Source organism: Vanellus vanellus (genome assembly GCF_965231255.1).
Source record: "Vanellus vanellus genome assembly, chromosome: 30".
Taxonomy (NCBI): domain Eukaryota; kingdom Metazoa; phylum Chordata; class Aves; order Charadriiformes; family Charadriidae; genus Vanellus; species Vanellus vanellus.
In genome coordinates, this window is record NC_138935.1 from 402,378 (window position 1) to 416,613 (window position 14,236).

Below are 14,236 nucleotides of genomic sequence, written 5' to 3' on the forward strand. Positions count from 1 at the left end.
ATGTGCTGCCTCAGGGCAAGGGGCACTTTCCGTGGAGGGAAAGACAGTGACAAATTAGGGGAGAGTTCTCTGAGCAAAATCAAAGGAACTACTCACGGATGCTCTCCCTGCTACACTCAACTCCCTTTTCCTTTCCCAGGAGACCTTCTTCAGCTCCATGGCTGGAGCTCTGGTTGGTGCTGGCTGCGTGTGCCCTGAGGAGCAGAGCATCTGCTGGTTTGCTGCCCAGGAGTCAGCCCTGCTTTGCAGCCATGGGTTCATGGGAACGGTAGGGGCAGGAGCCAGATCTTTGATGGGGGTTTTAGATCGCATGGCCTACTCTCAAAAGCCACCAGACACGGCCAAGAGCAGAGGGATCCACTGCAGACCACTAAACCTCTCACCTCTTCTCAAGGTCTCTCTTTCAGAAAAAACAAAGTTTCTATGGGGCAGATTTGCATCGTGGAGGTCTGCTGGGCAGCTGCTCTCAGCCTGTGTGCTCTTCAGGGGAGATGTTGGAGAGCTGCCCCATGGCTCTGCTGGAGCTCTGGCTGCAGAGGACCTGGTTCATGCTTTGGACCCCACAGCCCTGAGGGCAGAGGCTTGGCTGGGTGGGAGAGAGGCAAGGGGGCTTGCTCAGAGCAAGGGGGTCTGCATTGGAGGGAACAGCAGGGGGTTTTCTGAATTCTCCCTCCCACGGTGTTCAGGGACCCTGCTGGCAAGGACAGCCATGGGATGGCCCTGGCTTTTGGAGATTCCTCCAGCACCCACACCTCCATTGCTCTGCATCCAAAGACTTACCACGTAGAAGGCTGTGAAGATCTCCCCCCCAGTGAGCTCTCTGCACCCTCCCACCCCACACTGCCTTAAACATTTACCTGCATCCCTACAAAGAGGAAGGCAGGCAGAAAAGCCAGGAGGCCTGCATGGATGAACAAGGAGCTCCTGGACATGACCAAAAGCAAAAGGGAGGCCTATAGGGAGTGGGAACAGGGGCGGGTAGCCTGGGAGGTATCCAGAGGACTGGTTTGAGCAGGCAGGGATCGGGTCAGACAAGCTAAAGCCCAGACAGAACTAAATCTGGCCTGGGACATTAAGACAAACAAAAAATCCTTCTTTAAGTATGTCAGTGAGAAAAGAAAGAGTAGGGAAAGTGTGGGCCCTCTCCGGAAGGAAACGCAAGAACTGGTTACCCGGGACAGAGACACAGCTGAGGCACTCAATGACTTTTTTGCCTCAGTCTTCACTGGCAAGGACTGCAGCCGCAGTGCCCGTGACGCAGAATGCAAAGACGAGGATTGGGAAAATGGAGAACCGCCCACTGTAGGTGAAGATCCAGTGCGAGACCACCTGAGGAATCTGAAGGTGCACAAGTCCGTGGGACCTGATGAGACACATGCACGGGTCCTGAGGGAACTGGCAGATCAAGGCGCTAAGCCACCAGCCATCATATTTGAGAAGTCATGGCAGTCTGGCGAGGTTCCTACTGACTGGAAAAGGGGAAATGTAACCCCTATTTTCACAAAGGGAAATAAGGAAGACCCAGGGAACTACAGGCCAGTCAGTCTCCCCTCTGTGTCTGGCAAGATCATGGAGCAGATCCTCCTGGCAACTCTGCTGAGGCACATAGAAAACAAGGAGGTGATTGGTGACAGCCAGCATGGCTTCACCAAGGGCAAGTCATGCCTGACAAATTTGGTGGCCTTCTACAAAGGGCGTATAGCAGCAGTGGACAAGGGAAGATCAATTGATGTCATCTACTTGGACTTGTGCAAAGCGTTTGACACTGTCCCAATTGATATCCTGGTCTCTAAATTGAAGAGACACAGATTCAAAAAATAGACCTCTTGGTGGATAAAGAATTGGCTGGATGGTCGCACTCAAAGTGTTGCGGTCAACGGAGTTCGTGTCTTTCACTCCACCGCAAGCCGGGGGGAAAAGCGATGTGGGGTGCGCAGACATTAGGGGAATAGTTCATGCCCCGGTGTGGGATAACATGCGGTTGGGAGGTGGTGAGGGTTTGCTTTTGGGTCGCTTGTTTTTTGTTCTTGGTCCTTCAGTTATTAAACTGTCTTTACATTGTCTGCTCCGAGTTTCTGTGCTGAGCTTGTGGGCCCTGTCAAACCATGGGCGGTCTCTCTGGGTGGGGTTTTCCTCCTGCCCACCAGTGCCTGACTTTCACTTTCGCTCTATGACTCACTCTGATTTCCCGGAATAGCATAGGAGGGGCCGCTGGCCACGGGCAGAGGATAAAAGTCAGGGCAGGACCCAGGCTGCAGCAAAGCTGTTGCAGCCTTGGACAGGGGACGAAGGCAGCGGTGAGTCCCTTCCCCTCACGCCTCCCCCCAGCCCGGGCAAGCAGCCCTGCACACTGGGGCTGCGGCATGCCTCCTTCTGACCCCGGGAAGCCACGGGGTCCCCAGCAAGTGACAGGGACCCAAGCGGGTGGGAGGAGGAGGTGGCCCAAACGTCTCCGTAGGCTCTGGCACTGAGCAAGAGGAATGGGTGGCTGGGAGCGGGTGTTCACCCCCCTGTGGCTTTGCACGCGCGTTAGGACTGGCTGAAGCTGGGGCGCTATGCCCGAACCTTTCCTCTCCTCCCTACTATGCGGGGAGTGCCCTTGACATGAGGGGCAGCCTCTTGTCCCCCCCTGGGGATCGCCTTGCTTTGCCTGGAAGAGGGCAGTGCTTGTGAGGTCCTCAGAGAGGATTCAAAGCCCAGCAGTGGGCAGTGTGTGTGGAGCTGGCCATTGCCACAGTGAGTCGCGGGGGGTGCGGGAGGTTGCCGTGGGGCAGCTTCTGGGTCTGGGCATGGGCTGAGCCCTTGTGCTGCCTCCACGTCTGTGCGTGGGGTTTGCTGGAGCCCGGGAGGGGCTGGTGATAGCTGGGGCTTGTCGTGGTTTAACCCCAGCTAGCAACTAAGCCCCACACAGCCGGTGGCTGCCCCTCCCCGGGTGGGATGGGGCAGAGAATCAGAAGGGAGAGAACTCATAGGTCGAGATCAAGATGTTTTAATAGGCAAAGCAAAAGCTGTGTGTGCAAACAAAGCAAAATGGTCGGTTGGGGGTCACCTGTCGTGGCGGTGACCGTTCCCGACTTCTTGTTCATTCTTATCATCTCAAAGCACCTGGATGTAAAGAAGGTTATCACATGCAAGCTTAGGAAGTGCGGGCTAGATGAATGGACAGTGGGGTGGATTGAGAACTGGCTGACAGATAGAGCTCAGAGGGTTGTGGTTAGTGGTGCAGAGTCTAGTTGGAGGTCAGTAGCAAGTGGTGTCCCTCAATGGTCAGTACTGGGTCCAGTCCTGTTCAATGTATTCATCGATGATCTGGATGAAGGGATAGAGTGTACCATCAGCAAGTTTGCTGATGACACTAAACTGGGAGGAGTGGCTGACCCGCCAGAAGGCTGTGCAGCTTTGCAGCGTGACCTGGAGAGGCTGGAGAGTTGGGCAGGGAGGAACCTAATGAAATTCAACAAGGGTAAATGTAGGGTACTGCATCTGGAGAGGAATAACCCCATGCATCAGTACAGGTTGGGGGCTGACCTCCTGGAGAGCAGCTCTGTGGAAAGGGACCTGGGAGTCCTGGTGGACAACAGGATGACCATGAGCCAGCAATGTGCCCTGGCGGCCAAGAGGGCCAATGGCATCCTGGGGTGCATCAAAAAGAGTGTGGCCAGCAGGTGGAGGGAAGTCATCCTCCCCCTCTACTCTGCCCTGGTGAGGCCGCATCTGGAGTACTGCGTCCAGTTCTGGGCTCCCCAGTACACGAAAGACAGGGATCTGCTGGAGAGGCTCCAGCAAAGGGCTATGAAGATAATTAGGGGATTAGAACATCTTTCATATGAGGAAAGGCTGAGGAACTTGGGTCTCTTTAGTCAAGAGAAAAGAAGACTGAGGGGGGATCTTATTAATGCTTTCAAATACTTAAAGGGAGGATGCCAGAGGGATGGGAGGAGTCTTTTCTCATCGGTGCCCATTGATAGGACGAGGGGTAATGGGCACAAGCTTGAACATAGGAAGTTCCGTCTTAACATGAGGAGGAAGTTGTTCACTTTGAGGGTAGTGGATCACTGGAACAGGCTGCCCAGAGAGGTTGTGGAGTCTCCCACTCTGGAGACGTTCAAAACCCGCCTGGACGCTGTCCTGTGAAACCTGTTGTAGGTGACCCTGCTCTGGCAGGGGGGTAGGACTAGATAATCTCCAGAGGTCCCTTCCAACCCTGACGATTCTGTGATTCTGTGATTCTGTGATTCTGTGATTCTGTGGTGGTTTTGGCTGGGATAGAGTAAATTTTCTTGCTCTCAGATCCAGATGCCACCGGTGCGGGGGCTTGTCATGGTGGTTGTGTTTTGAGGTAAAACAGGACCAATTGTGTTCAGGAACTTCACGTTTTAGCTAAGCCTCTTCTTACTGCTGAAAATTAACTGCACATTGTGCAGGAACTCATGTCCCGGTGAGAGGCACAGCCGGGGGTGAGACGAGGTTTAACGGGGTCGGGTGTGAGAAATTTATGGAGACATTCCTAGGCAGCTCCCAGAAGCTTGAATTTCACCCCCTAACCTATCCTTCCCTTGGTGCTGCTGTGACTCTGCAGCCATTCCTCTGCCCTAGAGCCCTGCCTGAGGCCATTGCTCTGTCCCACACCCATTTCTGCACAATTCGGCACTCAGCAAACTTCCACGGGGGGTTCAGGACACAATGCAGAACACTCCCATGGTCCCAGTGGGCTTTGCGGAATTGAGCCATTCCTGTTGTGTGGCCAACGGGAAGGGGCTGTGCACCTCTTCCAAGTGTCGTCGTTGTCTTGGCAGCATCGCTTGCGATGGGCCAAAAGAGGAGGTGTGGTGGAAGGAATTTGATGCAAAGCATGATTGGCTTGGAGAAATGAAGCAGGGTGATAAGGACTGTCCCTGTTTGGACTGTGGGGTGCCCCCACCTTGTTAAGCATGCCGTCTCGCCGTCTCCTCCGCAGGCTGCGTTTGCGTCAGCAATGGCATCTGAAGTGCACATGCCGGAGCCTGTCTGCCTCATAGAGAACAGCCAGACGAAGAGGCTGGTGGTGCATCAGGAGGCCCTGCAGGTGCTGTCGGAGATCACCCAGCCTGTGGTGGTGGTGGGCATCACAGGGCTGTACCGCACTGGCAAGTCCTACCTCATGAACAGGCTGGCTGGTCAGAGGAAAGGTGAGGGAGGTCCCGGCCCCGGCTGGCCAAGGTACCTGGGTTTCCCCCTCTCTATGTAGCACTCTGGAGAGCCGTGCGTCCTCCCCACAGGTTTCTCGCTGGGCTGCGGCCTGCAGTCCCACACCAAAGGGGTCTGGATGTGGTGTGTACCTCACCCCTGCCAGCCTGGACACACTCTGGTGCTGCTGGACACTGAAGGGCTGGGCGACGTGGAGAAGGTGTGGCAGAGGCGGAAGCTGCCTTTGTGCATTCCCAGCACTTGGGGAAGCTCTTGAGGGCCCAGCCACGGGGACCAGAGTGCAGGTGTTCCCACCACCGGTGGAGGCCTTCAGCCTGTGTGCTGGGAAGAGCCGGCGGCCACGGGGAAGGCGGTTGGGGTAGACGAGGTGCCAAATTCCTCTGCTTCTCTGGCAAAGAGCAGCAGAACGGGAATGGGGAGCTCAGGGAGCACTTGGATAGAGGTGTGGTGGCACCCTGAGAGTAAAGAGTTGAGGATAACGCGGCTGCAGAAAGACATGGGGGTGGCATGGGGGTGGATGTCTCCAAACACTGGGCTTGCCATGGCGTGTTGGTTAGGGGTGCTCAGGGTCTGGGGCTCTGGGGTTCTGCTCAGACTTTGAGAGTGTTGTTAACAAGAGCCATGGGTTGTTGTTCCAGGGCGACACCAAGAACGACACCTGGATCTTTGTGCTCACCGTACTGCTCTCCAGCACCCTGATCTACAACAGCAGAGGCACCATTGACCAGCAGGCCATGGAGCAACTTTAGTATCCTTGGTGGGACAGCAGCACCAGGGATGCCCTCCTCTGCCTGTGTGGTGGGCAAGGGCTTGACAAATGCTACTTCCTCCAACAGTGGCAGAACCTTCTGGTGGTGCCCAGTGATGTGCTTTGAATCCTCAGGAGTGCCATGTGGTGGAGCTGAGGGCTGAGGCTTTTTCTCCCTCCTCCTTCCGGTGGTTCCCTGCAGTTGTCTGTCCCCGCAGAGTCTCCCCTCTTGCCCAGGAAGTGCTGGGGGCTTGCAGGATGGCGATGCCCCTGCCTTCAGAGCAGAGCTCCCTCTTTCCTTAGCCAGCTCCCTAGCTATGTGATGAAGCTGTCCGAGCATGTCAAGTTGAAAGCAGCACCCGAGCAGAGTAACGATAAACGGAAGGATTCCGAAAAGTTTGTCTCCTTCTTCCCGACGTTTGTCTGGACTGTCCGGGATTTCACGCTGCAGATGGAGGTGGATGGGAAGGAAATCTCTGACGATGACTACTTGGAGATGGCACTGAATTTGAAGGCTGGTAAGGGAATGGTGCTGTGCTGCTGGAGACGTCCAGCCCCACACTCAGCGGCATTTCAGGGTAAGTCAAGAGCAGCCCAATCCCGGTGAACTTGCTCCGTGTCCCCTTACCCCACAGGTAACAGCCCAGAGATCCAGCGCTACAATGAGCCCCGGGAATGCATCTGCCAGCTCTTTCCAAATCGCAAGTGCTTTGTTTTTGAGCAGCCAGCCCACAAGAGGGACCTGGTCCGCTTGGAGGAGCTTCAGGATCATGAGATCAATCCTGAATTCCAGCAGCAGGCGGAGAAATTCTGCAGGCACATCTGGGAGAAGTCTTCACCTAAGACCATCCCCGGTGGCGGCATCATAACAGGGACGTGTGAGTACGGCTGTCCAGAGGGTTGGGTGGCCAGCAGCTCTTGGCACTGTGTCTGGGGAGGGGTCAAATGCAGGGTCAAATGATCCTGGTGGGGAAAGGGAGAGGTATTCTGCTGGCTGCTGTGCCTGCCTCTAGATTTGGAGGTTCTGGGTGTTGGAGGCGGGTGGGAAAGAGTTTGGAAGAGAAGTTGAGGCAGGCTCTGGCAGGGAGGCAGCAGGGATATGGCAGGAGCCGGGGCCAAAGGGGAGCCTGGGTTGTGTTAGGGCTGCCGATCTCTCATCCTCGGTCGTCCTTGGCAGTGCTGGGGAAACTGGCAGAGGCCTACGTGGAGGCCATCCAGAGCGGGTCAGTGCCATGCCTGGAGAGTGCGGTGCTCGCCCTGGCCAAGATTGCAAATGCAGCGGCAGTGGAAGAGGCTGTGAAGTTGTACCATGATCTGATGGATCAGCGGGCGCAGCTGCCGACGGAGACCGTTGAGGAGCTCCTGGATCTGCACAGCCAGTGCGAGCGGGAGGCACTGGAGCTGTTCCAGAAACAGGCATTCGGGAATGACATCTGCCATTTCCAGGCAGATCTTACAGTAGGTGCTCCCCAGCCCAACCATGATTTCCCCAGGGACATATTTGCCCTATCCTGCTGACTAATTCTTGTGCCTGGCATGCCCTCTTCTCCCGTGCAACTCGGTGCAGAGATGTCTGTGGGTACACAGTGCCCTCCCCATCACTCACCTGCCAGTGATCACTCCACAGATGGAGATTCCAATTTCCGTGGAAACAGGGCTTGATTTTTCCTAGGATATGAGTGGCGGCCGCAGCTCAGCCTGGGCTGATGCCTTTGCTCTGCATCTTTCTGGACAGCGCCAGGTGGAGGCCATCAAGGCGACGTTCTGCAAGGCCAACGAGGAGGTGTCCCGTCGCAATTGCGAGGCTGCTCTCTGGAACCTCTACCAAGACATAGACAAAAACATCAGTGCTGGTGCCTACAGTGTGTCAGGGGGTTATGAGCTGTTCAAAGCAGACCAGCAGGCACTGTTGGAGAAATATTGGGAGCTGCCTGGCAAGGGGGTGAAGGTAGGCACAAGAGCAGCTCCCCTTCAAGGGGAGAGGCTCCACGTCGCATGCCCTTCCCCCAGGAAACCATTTCCCCCCTGCTGCTCTTTCTCCCCGCGATTCCTCTTCTATCTGTGCTCCTGCAGGCTGATGCTGTCCTGCTGGAGTTCCTCCCGCGCCTAGAGGCTCTGGAAAAAATCATCGTCAACACCCAACTCTCCCTGGCAGAGAAGGACAAGGAGCTGAAAAGTAACTTCTGGGGGGCAGAAATGTCACTGCCTGTCGAGGGCCAAGCTTGGTGGGGGGGACAAGAGTAGTCCTTGGGAGCTTGGGGGCTCAGCTCCCGCCTTTGCAACACCTCTGTTCCTCTGTCCCCAGGTGTGCAGGAGCAGTATGAGAGAGCTCAGAAGGCGTGGGAGGCCCAGTGGAAGGCGATGAATAGACAGAGTATATTCTCAAATGCCACGCTTATGGTGTATTCCCTTATGAAAGCATTGAAATATTTACCAAGACTGTAGTCACAAAGTAAGAGAGGTGTGTATTGTGCCCATGTAACAGTCTGTTAAAGTTTGAAAGCCTTTCCTGCAAGACGCTTGCCGTAGAGTAGGGAAGTGACATCCACGTTCGCTTGTACTGCACTGTAGATAGTGCTTTCATGCGTGTCTCCTCCAGGAGAAGCTGTTGTCCTCTTCCCTCCCAGAGCACCTGCTCTCTCCCTCCATCTGAAGGCATGGGGAACGTTGTGAGGTTGTGAGTAGAGCAGGAATCCCCGTGGTGGGCGCTACCTGGTTTGCTTGGCATCGGTCCTGGGCAGAGGGACCCAGAAGGAGTGAGCCCGTGACCCAGGGAGCAGTGGGTGAAAGCCATCCTCTGCTCCGTAGCTCTTCCCACCCTGGTCCTTCGTGAGGCTCTTCTCCCTCTGAAGCGGTGAGGAAGTTGTCCCCAGAGGGCTGTCGTGCTCTCTGCTCGCTCACCCCATCTGCATGCTGCTGCCTCTTGTCTCTCTTGACCCAAGAGATCCCCAAGTGCCCCTTCCTGAGGGTGTCTGAGGTGTTACAGCAGGAGGTGGCTGGTGTACAGAGGGTTCATGGGAGGTGTCCCCCACATCGTACTGGGGTTGGCTGGGAGAGAGTTAATGTTCTCCTTAGATGCCGGGGTGGTTGTGTGTTTTGGATTTGTTGGTGTCACCCCCCTGTTTTAGTTGTCACTGAAGCGTGTCTGCACCTTTTCTGTTTCTCATCCACCAGGGAGTAGGCGGGGGGTGGGCAAGGAGTTGGGAGGGGACACGGCGGGGACAGCTGACCCCAACTGACCAAAGCGATATCCCGGACCATATGAGCCTGTGCCCCAGCAATGGAAACCGGGGCAAAGCGGGAGGGAGGGGGGATGTTTGGAGTTATGGCGTTTGTCTTCAAAGCCACCGCTACGCACGATGGAGCCGTGCTGTCCTGCAGGTGGCTGACTGCCTGCCGATGGGAAGTGGAGAATGAATCCCTTCTTTTGCTTTGTTTGCACAGGCACCTTTGGCTTTATCTATTAAACTGTGTTTATCGTGAGCTATGAGTTGTCTCACTTTCACCCTTCCCATTCTCTCCTCCATCCCCCAAGTGGTGTGGGGCTTAGCTGCCTTCCGGGGTCAACCCACGACACCCATGGGCAAAGGGGTGTCCCTCTTCCCTGCAGGGAATGAAATGTTCTGGGATGGTCACCATGGTAGTACCTACCGTGGCTTGGAATTTCATTTAACTAGTATCTCCTCCTTTCATTTCTTATCTGCCCTGCCCTATAATTTCCTCATGCTGTGACCTTCTTAGGGATGCCACAGATCAGTGGGCCACCAGCACGCTGACACTAACAGTTGGCACAACGCAGCTTCACTCCAAGTAGACCTTGAGAAACTCAGGGATTGGGCCAACTGAGACGTCAAGAAGTTTTCAAGGAGGCGGAATCTTCAGCTTTTGATGGTCTGACCTTCTACATTAGGGAGCAAAACAACCCCTCTTAAAGCAAGGCAGGCTTCTACCGGAACTGGATGAGCAGCAACCTGGAGGAGAAGGGCCCGGGCATTACAGGGCAGTGGTGCTAACCCTAGCTAGGGGAGTTGGTGCTAACCCATGGCCAGGGGAGTTATCAACCCCCAGCCCGCACTCAGCACGTGTGGGGACACATCTGGAATAGTGTGGCCTCTTGTGGGCATGCCTTTTCTGGAGGAGTGGGGAGGAACTGGAGCGGGCCCTTAAGAGGTCTGCCAAGATGAGGTTAGTGGCCCTGTGTGGGAAAGCTGAGAGGTGGGGACCTCATTGGCCTGGTGAAGTGGAGGCTCAGGAAAATACAGTAGTGGCCTGAGAAATCTTGATGGTCACTTCCAGAGACGATTGCATGTTCTTTAGTGGAAGGAAAGAGCATGAGAGAGGAAAACCCCAAGAAACTGCAGTTCTGGAAGTCCAGATGGGTGTGAGGAGACAGAAATGTCAGTTGAAGGAGGGTGATGTTTTGGCACAACAGTTCGCTCAGAGGCAGTCTGGGTTAGCAGATGATTTTGTGTTTGAAGGAACAGCCAGTGAGGATGGAGAGATGTCAGTAAAGGTAGGGACATGCCGGGGTGAGAACAAGTTTGGTGTCATTTTTGGGACGGACACGATACTGAACATCAAGTTGCAGCAATCCAATTTCTTTATTTAACAAGCAGTGCTTTTTTATATTCTTTTACCCATGCGCTTATCTATGCATATATATTCTACCATTCTACTTTTGCCCAATACGCTCTCACATCACACCCCAGCCAGCCAATACAATGGTTGATCACGCGCTGTTCATGCTCTGGTCAAAGCCAGGATGTTTGCCAACCCTTTTCTTTTTACTTGGCTCTTCTCAGGACTCCCCAGTCTCTTCAAGGGTACATGCATATCTGCTCAAGGTCAATTTTAAGCTCGCATTCTGATCCCTCGGACCAGCCAAAGTTTCCCACAATTCCCCCTTTTTGTATTTGTGCTACAAATGCCGCCCCCATCACCTGCTGCAGGGCCCTTTGCAGCGGGGAGATGAGACATGGCACCATCACTAGCACAACTACAACTATCAACAATATTATTAATCCTGCTTTGACCATTGAAACCAGCCATCCCGAGAGTCCCCAATTTTGCAAAAGGTGATCAAAAGAGAAGAACCCGTCCTCTTCCTTTAACTTTTTCGTTCGTTCCATTAACTCTTGGAGGCGTACATGAATAGATTGAGAATGGTCTGATCAGTTCATGCAGCACAGCCCATCAAAATCTTGACAGCCATGACCATGAGCCAGCAACAAAAAATCTATTGCAGCTCGATTCTGCAGTCTGGCATGTCTAACTGAGTCTACATCTAGTAGTAAACTACTTAAAGCTGAAGATGTAGCATTAGATCGCTTGGCCAGCCAACACTCAAGCTTCTTAAGCGTAGCAAGCGCTTTAGCTGACGCCACTCCGGGGGCTAGAAAGGATGCTGCAATTATTTCTCCAGGGTTCATGGCACTGAGGCCATGTTGCCACCTTGCACACCGTGGGGAGGCTGGGAGGTGTTGAACTGTTGTCCTTGGCATCCTGGCATCACACCCCACACATCCCAGGAAGAGCCCTGAGCCGTGTGGGATGGACAGGATCTCTCTTCTGAGGGCCTGGGGTCAGGGCTTGGCATTTGGCGTGATAAAAAACACCAAGGCTTTACTCAGCACCAGAGCCACCGCTGCTTGACCCGTGCCTGCCTGTCATTGCTGCCTCCAATTTTCTGCTCTAACGAGTCCGTGGGGAGTCTGTCTTTGAATTGGCCCTCAGTGGGGCTCATTAATACTCCAGGAAACTTCAGCGTTTCCTTCTGACTCCTTGAGCAGATTGTGCAATCTCCTCTCAGCACTGCAGGTCCACGGACTCAGCACCAAAACCACCATGGGGCTCATTCCAAGGCAGAGAGCCCTCGTGTGCCTTGTCTCTTCCCATAATGTTCTTCAAGTCTTCAGCAGCTAAATGGAGAGGTTTCAGGAGGGTAGTTAAAGGGGAAGTTTTCAATGACTACTTAATGAAAAAGTAGATATACTTTTTAAAGTAATTTATTTTTTTCTTTTCAGTGATAACAGCATTATAGAACTGGTATTGACCCAGAGGGTCACCTAAGCTGATATGGGCAGGTAGGAGAAGCAGTCCCTTGACACCAGACACTCGATGGACATCCTTGCTCCTCACCTCCCCAACCCTTCCATTTCTCTCATCGGACCCCTGGGCCTTGCATCACTTCTCCTTACAGCAGACTTCTCCACTGAAGGCTGCAGCTGGATGTTACAGCACCTTGCCACCAATTCCCTCCTGCTTTCCTCAGAGAACTGCCACAGGAGCACTTCTCCTCATTGACAAAAAAAAAAAACAAAAGCTACAAATGATGCAATTCGATAACCTTCAAAACACTCTCCTTTTCCACACGCCATATCCAAGCTGCACCTCACGAGGGCCACCTTCCACAAGGGATATCTGCACAAGAACTGGTTTAGATAGAGTTAGGAAAGGATAGATAGAAACATAATTAAGGATATGTGTCAAGAGTTCATTACATTTCTCAGAGATGGGGCAATTTTCTAATTCCCTGAAGCTCAAACCAGCAACCACATAGTTTGGAGGCATCTGAGTGACCAACGAGCCAGGGGAGGGGGAAACCTGGAGAGCCATGGGAAGGGTATGTGTCGAGATAGACTGCTGAAAAGATGCCCTCAGGCGAGGTCACTTAATCAGGAGAGGTGGGAACACATGAAAGGTGAGGGAGAAGAAACTCACAGTGGAGTAGACAGAGTAGCTGCCATGCAAGTAGAGGGGAAGATCAATACTTCTCCTATGAATAATGCACTTCCGGGACATTCCCTTTCTGACATGGTGGGAAAACATGGTGATTTCATTAAAAGTACTCAGTTGTTTTGACTGATTAATAATGTTGAAAAAAATGTGCACCTTTCCAGGCAGACCTCAGTGGCCTGACCATAAACATTGAGTGCCTTTCTTGGAGGCCCAACTGGACCTGAGGTGTTTGTCTGGGACGGGCAGGTATTGCAGAGGAGATTAGAGCCCCTCGGGAGCTGCAGGTGGAGGCTGGGCAGGGGGTCCTCACCATGAATACAAGGCCTGTATTGAGGAGTCCTGTCTGGGGTCCATTCCCCTCATTCCCAAAACACACATGTCTCAACTTCAAGTAGGAAAGAAAGTGAAGGGGCAGAGAAGCAGACTGCAGGGGTGGAGAAATCCCAGCCCGGGAAAGCCCAGGTTTTCTCCCTACATCTCCGTGCGCAGCCAGACAAGGCACGTGGAGGTGGTTCAAGCTGACTGCAATGAGTTTCAGGAGTAACACACAAAGGTCTGAGGCAGTGCCTCCCAGGCTGCAGTTGCAGTGAAGAGGGAGGAGGAGGAGGAGGAGGAGGAGGAGGAGGAGGAGGAGGAGGAGAAGGAGGAGGATGAGGAGGAAGAGAAGGAGGAGGAGGAGGAGGAGGAGGAGTTCCCATGCCTTGCACTGTATGGCCACATAGGGCACAGGAGGATTCATGACCCATAAGCACCAGGAACACAGCCAGAGGTCAGAGGATCATAACACAGCTCAGGTCGGAAAAGACCTCAGGAGGTCTGCAGTCAAAGAGTTCAAAAAGAGGGTCAGACCATGTTCTTCAAGGCTTGATCCAGTCGTAGTTTGAAACCCCCCCAGGGACAGAGACGGCACAGCCTCTCTGGGTGACCTGTTCCAACGGTGCACTGAGTCCATGGAGAAAAAGTGTTTTCTTTTCTCCAGGCTGAAGCTCTTCTCTATCACCTTACGCTCACTGCTTTTTGCCCTCTCAACATGCACCCCGGTGGAGACCGTTGCTCTGTATTCTCCGTAACCTCCTCGTAGGTACTGGTAGGCTGCACTGAGGTGCCCCTCGGCCTTCCCTTCTCCAGGCTGGACAAGCCCCGCTCCCTCAGACTCTTCTCATAAGTCAAGAGCTCCAGCCCCCGATCTTGGGCGTCCTTTGCTAAACCCACTCCAGTTTACCACCAAAATTCTACCTGTACTGGGGATGTGAAATCTGGATGCAGTTACCTGCACAGTCCCTTTCCTCGCTCTCCTGGCCATGCTCCTGGTCAGACAGCCCAGGACACTGGTGGCCTCCCTTGCTTTGGGGCACAAGGCTGCCTCCTCTCCAGATCACTGACCACCAAGACCTTCTCCACAGAGCTGCTCCCAACCCAGGCCGCCCCCTCCCTATTCCATTGCCAGGGTCTGTCCCCTGCAGGGGCAGAAACTGGCATTTGTCCTTGAGGCATCCCATGAAATTTCTGCCAAGATGGGCTCTCCTCCTCCTTCAGCCCTCTCTTTGAGCACAGAGCCCCTCC

At 53.9% G+C, this 14,236-nt stretch overlaps 1 protein-coding gene and 1 long non-coding RNA gene across 2 annotated transcripts; both read left to right on the forward strand.

Annotated features, from left to right (window-relative positions):
- Window positions 1-4,947: 4,947 nt before the first annotated feature.
- On the forward strand, window positions 4,948-7,453 carry LOC309682597 (guanylate-binding protein 1-like; the record flags this gene model as incomplete). Its single annotated transcript, XM_082496705.1, has 6 exons — window positions 4,948-5,168; window positions 5,259-5,386; window positions 5,826-5,935; window positions 6,251-6,453; window positions 6,571-6,813; window positions 7,113-7,453. The coding sequence occupies exons 1-6, from the start codon at window positions 4,976-4,978 to the stop codon at window positions 7,451-7,453; spliced, it is 1,218 nt and encodes a 405-aa protein (XP_082352831.1). The 5' UTR covers window positions 4,948-4,975.
- Window positions 7,454-7,931: 478 nt separating this feature from the next.
- Window positions 7,932-9,418, forward strand: LOC309682538. The gene is made up of 2 exons (XR_014270127.1): window positions 7,932-8,111; window positions 8,241-9,418. It is a non-coding gene; the product is annotated as an uncharacterized lncRNA (long non-coding RNA).
- The last annotated feature ends 4,818 nt before the right edge of the window (window positions 9,419-14,236 follow it).